The sequence below is a fragment of the Pleurodeles waltl genome, chromosome 9, assembly GCF_031143425.1.
Source record: "Pleurodeles waltl isolate 20211129_DDA chromosome 9, aPleWal1.hap1.20221129, whole genome shotgun sequence".
Classification (NCBI taxonomy): Eukaryota; Metazoa; Chordata; class Amphibia; order Caudata; family Salamandridae; genus Pleurodeles; species Pleurodeles waltl.
The window spans coordinates 876,343,295-876,352,753 of NC_090448.1; the positions used below are offsets into that span (position 1 = coordinate 876,343,295).

Below are 9,459 nucleotides of genomic sequence, written 5' to 3' on the forward strand. Positions count from 1 at the left end.
ATGCCTGGCTTCACCCTGGAGGTTGCCCAGGAGTGGGCACCTCACAGGGAAAAGCCAGGTGGGGTTCCACAGCGGTATGCGTACAGCGCCTTGAGACCCTAACGGGTGAGTAGTGCGCTATACAAGTACGAAGTTTACAGTTTAACATCCAAGCATACTTGATAGGGTCGTCCCTTCAACCTAACCTTGAGAGATAGTCTATTATCGAATGCCCGACTTACGCTACTGGAAGGTAATGAGAGTCACACCTGCTCGTTGAGGCCCAATAGTATTGCAAACCGTTTTTTGCAGGGAATGCAATAGCCACCAAGACAGTTGAGACTTTGTGAGCTCCCAGGTACCAAACTGTTTGCAGGCTTTTGTAGGTGCCTGTAAAAGAAGGCAAGGGGCAAGATGCTAGTCGTATTGTACACAATTTAAGTCTGGCAGAGTTGAAACAAGGTATTCCTTGCAATGTGCGGATACGTAACATTTATATTAATGCAATCCCCTGAAAAAATCCTTGTTTCCTTGTTGAGGGACCATTCCAGGCCACAAGATATACCATCAAGATGTTATGGTTGTCCTGGGTTTTAAATCCAGAATCGCAAGCAAGCCAATGGCACACCTTGTTTTGGAGCTGGCCAGTCGACTTCTGGCTGGTGTCTGGCAGGGGTGGGACATTTGACATAACCACTACATAGGGACAGCAGGCGGGGGAAAGATTGATCACTGTTAATGGGGGTGTTAGGCAGGGCTTATGTGTAGCAGAATGTGGAAGACCTAGAGGAGCAGGAAGACTGAGAGCACCTTCCAAGGCAGCCAGGGCTAAGAGGGGATAGTTGACCAAGATCTGTCCCGGCTAGCTGTGGAGCTATATGCTAAGGTGGTAGAAGTGAATTTGGCCTAGAGACAGAAGTAGGTCTGGTTACAGTGGTTGTGGTAAACGGTGGCTCTGTAGGTGTAATCTTATGTTGGCAAATAGCTAAAATGTTTTACACTTCAGCCTGTCCAATTTTGCCTGTATGGGAGCAAGACAGTCATTAAGTGCGGACAAAAGTTTGTGGCAGATGGATGCCCGGTCAAAATCCTTGAGAGCTCCAGGGAGATTAAAGTTAGGTGGGTCTGAAGAGCCAAACGGATTTATTGGTGCTTTGGCGGATCTCAGGGACTTACGCTTACACTTGGCAGCGCGGGGACATGCAGGCGAGGGTGGAGCAGTTAGATCCTCGTTAGGCCTAGAGGGGGAGGCATGGGGGAGTCACCTCGAAGACCAGGGTGGTGTTGGACCCTTCTGGAGCCTCTGACAAAGTGTCACTTATTGCAGGGGCGGTGGCCATTACACAGAGACCCAGAGAAATTAGTATTTCGGCCAAATCAATCTCTTTTGAAATAACATCTACTCCTCTGGCCAAAAAAGAGCCAGTGGTTGTGTTCCGGGGCTGTTGGGGTTTAGCGCTCGGGGTCTTCCTTTTGGCCATGTTGGCGACTCCAGGACCACCCTAATCAGAAACTGGTTTGCTAGTAGAGCACAGGGGAACAAAACGTAATTATAATTCAGGGTATGGATCACATTTCATGATCTTATGGAGAAGGATGCCTAACTAAATGTATCTTTATACAGAATGTAGCTAAAATAGACAAAGCATAAAGTTATTTTTTTAACATAGTTATTCCATTCAATAAGAACCATTAGCTGTTAGCAATATGTTGGCCAATGTATAAACAGAATACCTCTCTTTTTTTAAGGAAGCATATCACAGTAGACAGGAGAACTACCAACCTAGCCATGGAACAGTCCTCCTAATAACTGCACCACACCAGTCATCCAAGACATTCCTTCGTGGGTCAAGGCTAAGCCCAGGCAGAGGTGTGGCCTGGAGGCCTGGGGCAGGCTATCAGTATGAATAATATCTTTAATTAAAAGCAAAATCAGGACTTTAAACATGTGGAAAAGTGTAATTACTTATTTTCATACACATATTGGTGCATACTTGTGCACATTTCTATCTTTTCCCATGACATTTCTTGCCTGTGACGTGTTCTGTTTTTTCGTATGCCACTTGTATTTACCTGTGGACCTCTGCACTGTCAGGCCAGTGTCCTACATTCTTCGAAAACCTTCTTGTAGTGTCCCATGATGTTTCTTTTTTATTGTGTGAATACTTCAGAATGTCGTCACTTGTGTTTAACACAAAACAAAGATATCACCACTGCGACTTGGAACACTTTGGCTGCTGACAATACGAAAAAAACAGCATTTGCACCATCTTAGAGCCACAACTTGGAGAACATGTAGTGACCAATTAGGTCAGTTACAATATCATCAAAGGCGGAGATAGGATGTTGTTCCCTTTAAATGACCACATTTAAGTCTCCAAGGTGAATCACAGTCTAGAAGTATGTCCTTGCGCACCATGGAGGCATTGAACACTGTTTTCATCACTGGGTCATCTATCTTGATATTAACAACAAATGCTCTGCTGGGCGAGATCTCGTTACTCCACTAAAGTATTATTTCGTGGTGGTAATCAGGTTGACATGCAGGCAATATATTTATATATATATTTTGCATATATTGCAGTGAGACTATCAAGTTGACGGAATCATTTTATCACTGACAGTTGTCAGTTGCAGTCCTCCAACATCTAGTTGGTCTCCTGATTTTCCTGTAGACTTTAGTACATCACGAATCTAGAATGCCTGATCATGTTCAGTCAACTCACAACTGATGCCAGTGGCAGGTGGCTTACATAGGATTGTGAAGTTCCTGTGCACTGCACCTGTCTTGCTTCTTACGTATGTGGTGGCAGACCAGGGTACACACATTGAGCGACACCGTCTTGGGTGCGAATACAGGTTTTTCTCTATTGGTTTTCAGATCATTGTACCCCCAGATCTTGCACCCTCTTTGGCCTAGCCTGCGTTTGTTATTCAATAGAGGCATTCTGAAGTAACAGATAAGTGTTACTGATAAATTCCCTTGTTTTCAAGGTGAAAGGCTGTAAATCAGGTTCCTTCTGTTTCTGTACCATAAGAGACTTCTCTGGCTCCAGTTGCCACCATAACCTCACATATGCGTATGCTTACTTGAGAACAGTGTAGCCTCCTTTGATCGGTTCCTATTCACTACTGGAATTAGTTAATGATCAGTGAATAGGTTCTCAATTTTTTAAATATTGCTTTACCACCACTAAGCATGTATTTTGGAGTCAGACTTGGAGGTGCAGCCACTGTATGTCATATGTCAGTAGGCTAGGTGGGTTATGCATCTTCGAGGCACAGAGCATCCTCCTCCAACCTTTTAGAGTACAGCCCAGTGGCATACCCTCTTGAATAAGTCAGGAAATATGAACATGTTAGCTACTGATGTCTGCTGAAATTGAGCTCCTTCTGTTATTACATAGCGATTGGTCACGTGAAAGTTGCTGCAGTGTGCTGTAGCTGAGCTACTTGGAAATAGAAATACACATTTGGTACATTGATGCCCCTTGCATCTACCTGTTAAGAAAGCTCATATAGACTCTTGAATACTTGTGTTCCTCATACCAACCTTGACATCATACTCTTGATGGAACACGTTATTTGGGGGAAGCACTGGAACACTGGCAAACTTATTTTCACAGGTCACTGGTCCTGTGTTTTCTATGCCACAGTATCCTAGCTGTATCTAAGTTGTGAGACTTGGTAATGCTTAAACCATTCTAGGATTGTGTGTGTTTCCACTTAAGAGGGGACATGGCCTGGCACTGTGGCTCGACTGTTCCTCTAGTAGCAAGGCCAAAACTGATTTGCATGTAGTTCCTCATTGTCATAGTGGGCAAACAATAGACTGGAATGCAGCCTGAGGGATTGTTATTGGCTGAGACCTTTGCAAGCAGTCCACCCAGCGTCCTTTTTAAATTTAATGCTGGGATCAAGGCCGGGCTACGTTTTTAGGGGCTGGGAGAGAGCCCGGCACCTGAAAATTCCAAACTGTCACAGATCACTGTATTGACAGTCTCACTCAGATTTGCGTTCCTGGCAGTAGCTCACTGATTAACTGACAGCGGCGGTTCCTGTATAAGGGCCCTGGAGCTCTGCCCCCTGCCATTTTTGTATCTTCCTTTATAAAAAAAAAAATTGGCTGTAATTAAAGTAGAATCAAAAAATGCCGTTTTGCATGCAAAACTGCTGGACGCTTGTTCATTTAGGGTCAGGCACTTTCAGGAGCCACGCTGCGCATTTTAGAACATGTGCCTGATGCCGCAATACAACATCATTAGGGCTTGCACATGCATAGCCCTTGTATTTTACCTTAGAGCAGGTCTTGTCATATCCTTGTCTCCTCCTCCTTCAAGCGGATGTGGAAAACAGCCCTTGGCATTTTACTCTCAAGCTCGGGCTATAAAATGCAGCATATCAATCAAAAGCGGTTTTCCACACCTTTTCCAGTCATGGAGAGGAGTGAGATCAGAATGCTTTACTGACCCGACCACACTTTGTGATGAGGCGGGGAAAGGGTGTGATAAAGGAGCTCGCAACCAGACGTCAGTGATGATAAATAAACCATGTCATTTTCTGGCGCCAGCTCGCATTCATCTTCATGTATGCATGCCGATTGGCACTGGTTCAACGCTTGGGGCCCAGCTGATGGAAGGGGAGTTCAGGCTCGCATGTATGCTGATTGCAGAAATGGATGTGTCGTGGCACTCAAAATGTGGATATAAAGAACACACAGTGACCTTTGAAAATGCAAAAAAGAAGGAGATTTTGTGTCTGAAGTTAGGACACTGCATTTACCCACAGCCTTGTAGTGGAGTGAAGAACATGAAGGAGGGAGAAAAGGACGTTTTACATTTGTAAGATCACCTTGTGAATTCAATGTAGCATGTTGTAGGACGAAGGTAATACTTGTTTCAAATAATTGAAAACTTTCATGGCAGAGACCCTCCAATGCTGGCACTTGATTGATGTGAAATTTTCTCTCGGAGGCCATATGATGTGGATACTCAGTGAGCAGTGCACACTAGTGTGTTATATGTAGAAGGCCAGATGATGCTGTTGTAAGTGTAGGCCTAGATGCTTGTCTTCATAACTAAATGATGACACATTTCTTATAGTGATCTCTGTGTTGAAATGCACTGTGATTGTAGGCGTAGCATGAAGGTCGCTAGTGGGAAGTCCTATCACTTCTGTGAAACTGTTAACCCTTATCGACTACAGCATTGTTGATGTATATACTTGTAGTGATTTTTTTCTTCAGCACACCATAACACTACATAACCCAGAATGCATCATATCTTTCTTTTTTTATGACAAATTATACACTTGCTGTCCCCCGGTGTTTGGTTGAGAATGCTGACTTTCTACACATGATCTGGGGATGCTCTGAATTTGGCACTTTTTGCACAGTGGTTGGCCGGCTGAACACCACCACGGATGGGTGGTCTCTCGGGAAACCAAACAATGCCTATTAGGTGTGACCCTAACACCGAAGAAGTGCCTGAGTAGGAGGTTTCTGGTGTTGGGGTTGATCCTTGTCAAACACAGGGTGGCTGTTCACTGGTTGTCTCGAACCTCCCTAGGGGTGCAGGAGTGGGTGAAAGATATGGTTGAATGGGCAGTGGCTGATGAGAGCCGCATGCGCACATGCCGCAGGGATAACAAACTATCTCATGACTTACAGGGTTGGGGTGCCATGCTTGCAGCCCTACTTGAGCCCCCTGGTGTTAGGCCACCTGAGGGAAGTTGGCCTTGGTGGTTGCTGGGAACATTGCTTCTATTAGAGGGTAGGAGGAACAAAGGGTCTCTGTCTCGATGCATGAGGCAGATGCCTCGGTTGTGTGTCCGAGGTGGGTTGGGTCCCCGGTGGAATGTTTCCTGCTCCTTCGAAGACTTTCACACAGTTTGTGCTTCATAAATAATCATCAGAGTATTCTATTGTAGAGCCAGGAGGAAGGGGGTGGTTGGGTCTGGGGTATTATGGATATGTAACTGTTTGCTTGTTCCAATCTGTAATGTATACCAATACATCATTAAAAATGATACCACAAAAAACTTGTATACTTGCAGCATATGGATTCATAGCCTTCATAGTGTGATATAAGCTCATGTGACCTTGCTGTCAGACTGTACTTCCATGTATGTAATGTTTGTTTATGCACACCTATCATGCAGACGATTTTTCATTCGAATTGACTCACTTTAAAAACATTCCTAAACTTGATTTGAACGTTGGAGTTAATTATCCTGCATCCACAATCAAGATGTGCTCCTAAATGCATTACACAAATCTGCTTAAAGTGCCATATGCACTAACAGTTGGCCAAGTAGGTGTCTCATAACGATAAATAAACATTTTACAGGTTGTTTTTTCTAAAGTGCCCCTAAGGAATTACCTTTTAAATAATGTAGCCTCTGAGTCAGTGTGTTTGGTAAATTGTGGCATAAAATGCACCAGTTTTCAAGCCCCCTTCATGCTTCCCCCGGGGCCGGCCTTGGTAGAGTTGGGCTTTTCTCTGTTCAATTTCAGGCATGTGCTTATGCCCCAGGACTTTGGAATTTCACCAGTCGCCACTGTTCACTGACACTTTTGCTTCTCATATTACCTAGGCTGTAGGCAGGGCTTGATTCCAGGCTGTGCTTAGTTCACGGCTGGGCTCCTGGCTGGATTCTGTGTTGTGCTTGAGTTGGGCTAGGATGGGTTAGGCCTAGGCTCAAGGGTTTGGGTTGAGTTGGGGTTTATGGACAGTCCCCTGAAGTGGACTGACTTCTAAACTTGGCAGTGGATTATGGGCTAAGCTGTGATGAGCTGGGGTTTCCTCCGGTTCTAGTTCCAGGTAGAGCTGGCTCCTGTGCTGGTTTAGTTTGGGATCCAGGCTGTCACAACATGGGGTAATGACTGGGCTGGAATTGAGACTGTGCTTCAGGCTGGACTGGTTGTGGGCTAGGCTTTGAGAAGGGGAGATATCCAGCATGGCTCACCTTTCAGTAGGCCTTTGCTCCAAAAGGCACTCAACTCTGTGCAGAGTTGGACTTAAATACGGAATGGACTCTGAGAAGTGTTGGGCTATAAGCTGAGCTCTGGACCCGGGATAATGGTTGGAAGCTGGGCTAAGTCTTCTTAGTTCTAGGCTTCTGGCTGTATTCCAAGCACTGCTCAGCTTGTGGCAGGGCTGGTATATGAAAAATGCAGAGCTCTGGGAAGTGGTAGGCCCTGGTTTGATTTGGGTAGATACTGATATCCATTCTCAATTGAGTTCTGGACAAGACAGAGGTTCCGGCTATGTTCTGGGCCATGCTGGGCTTTGAACAGGGCAGAGCTCTGGGTAAAGGGGGACTTAACAAATTACTGTGCTCCAGGAAGTACTGAATTGTGGACAGAGATTGTCTCTGAACAACAGTTCTAACAGTGCTTGGTTAAAGATCAACCTAAGGTGCTCTTAGGGGGTGAATTCCTCTTTAAATTATATGAATTGCGTATACAAATCATGGTTAGACTGAACTCATTCCCTAGTAGATTCGGCCTGAACATGGTTATTGCATCCTGTGTTTGGATTGGCATCTCATATTATTTGTTTACCTTGCCCTATGTGGCTTGATGGCCTAATCTGCATGTCTGTCCTTTGCAAAGAGTCACTACAAAGAGCCAAATATTATACAAAACTTCACAGGACATTGTAAGTTAATTATCTTTTCCAGCCACTTCAGCTCTGCTTGTGTATATAATGAGATTACATTTTTTTAAAGGCTTTTGAGTGAGCACCATAGCAACCTCCTCTGACATTTCGAAAAAACTTTACGCACCTTCGAGGCAGACGTTTCTTGACTTTCACCCAGAGTGGTACTATTTGGTTTAGCTCCACCTTGCACCGCTGGTGTCTTGGCAGTTGCCACTCCTGCAACTTCCTTCTGTGGGGCCGAAGAGCTGGCACCCTGTTGAGATGGTGTCTTTCCTACTGGACCTTTCTTCTCTGTGGCTGGGAATGTTGTGCTCGATGGAGCCTGCGCCTTCTCACCCTCTCTTGCAGTTTTCTTCTCTGTAGCTGGTAATGTTGTACCCAGTTGAGCTGGCAGCTTTCCAGTCTCTCCTACAGTTTTCTTCTCTGTGGCAGGGGCTGTTGTACTTGGTGGAGCTGGCGTCTTCCCAGGTTCTTCTTCTGTTGCTTTCTTTTCAGCAGCTGGAAAGCTGGGTCCTTCCTGAGGTGGTTCCTTCCCAGGCCCTCCCAATGTAGGCTTCTTCTCTGTGGTTGCAGAAGCAGCAGTTGGTTGATTTGGTGCCCTCTTAGCCTCCCCAGCCACAACTTTCTTCTCTGTGGCGGGAGGGCCAGTGCCCTTTTGAGGTGAATCCTTCATGGCCTCAGCCTCTGTGGATTTTGAATCTGGGGCTGGAGGGTTAACACTCTGTTTTGCTGGTTCTTTCTCGGGCTTTCCCCCAGCAGCTTTCTTCTCCATTACTTGATCTGTGGAAGCATGCCACACGATTCCCAGCTGTTGCCCATCTCTCCTCCCCCTCCCCCTTCTCCATCTTCATCTGCTACTTGAGAAAACTCGGTTAACATCCCACCTTTGTGATGTCATCAGTGACTTCAAGCTACCTGGCATGTGGCAACTTTTTTAATGAATACATCTCATGCCATATTTCAAGTCATTGTAATACATAATACAATGAATACTATGTAGTGAAAAACATATAATAAGTTATATTTTTATATGAATTGTAATAAGTAAATATTGAACAAGAATCAGCATTTACTTTTTATATAGCTAACAGCGTTTGCAATGAGTGAACATTTATGATATACAAAATCATTTACATTTGAAAAGAACACTTACGGCTGCAGAAAGTAGGATATAGGGTCAAAATTCCTAAATCCTGATTCCCAGAATCAGTATTTTAGGCATTTTTGTATGTCGTTCTTGGAGTTTTCATAACATAACAGAAAACATTACAAACCAAAGCATCAGAACTGTGAAGCAGGTAAAAAAGTGTAAACCCTAAGAATAGAAACTATACAGTGAGTCTCAACAGTATTAAGTTCCCAATGAACAAATGGAAGGTAAAGGAAAGAGGGACTGAATTGGCAGGGTGTGGTGTTCTGTATCTAAGGGATGACCTAGTAGGATTATGTTTCTAAGTTATGATGCGGTACAATTGTAATATTATAGTGATGTAGACCGTTAGAATGTGGGATGGTTATCCAGGCAGTGTGTTAAAGGGTTGTTTGACAGTTGATCTGAGACGTTGATGTGGATGGGGTCCCTCCTGTGGATCTACTTAATAAAAGAAGAATGACCTTACCTTTCACTTGTCATAATGTGTGTGCCTTCATCTTACACAGGGACAGGAGGGTAGATGAAGGAGGGTGGTGGTGGGAGGAAAGAAAGCCAAAATAATATCTATTAAATATAGAGACTAAAAATACACTAATGATTTTTTTGATGTTTTAATCATTTTTATTTAGCTTTACAAACAACACTATTCAGTAGTAATGAAAG

General features: G+C 44.4%; 1 protein-coding gene across 1 annotated transcript; it reads right to left on the reverse strand.

Annotated features, from left to right (window-relative positions):
- Positions 1 to 4,291: 4,291 nt before the first annotated feature.
- Positions 4,292 to 8,415, reverse strand: LOC138259753 (mucin-7-like). The gene is made up of 2 exons (XM_069207640.1): positions 7,768 to 8,415; positions 4,292 to 4,363 (listed from the first exon to the last, which is right to left on the reverse strand). The coding sequence occupies exons 1-2, from the start codon at positions 8,413 to 8,415 to the stop codon at positions 4,292 to 4,294; spliced, it is 720 nt and encodes a 239-aa protein (XP_069063741.1).
- Positions 8,416 to 9,459: the final 1,044 nt, after the last annotated feature.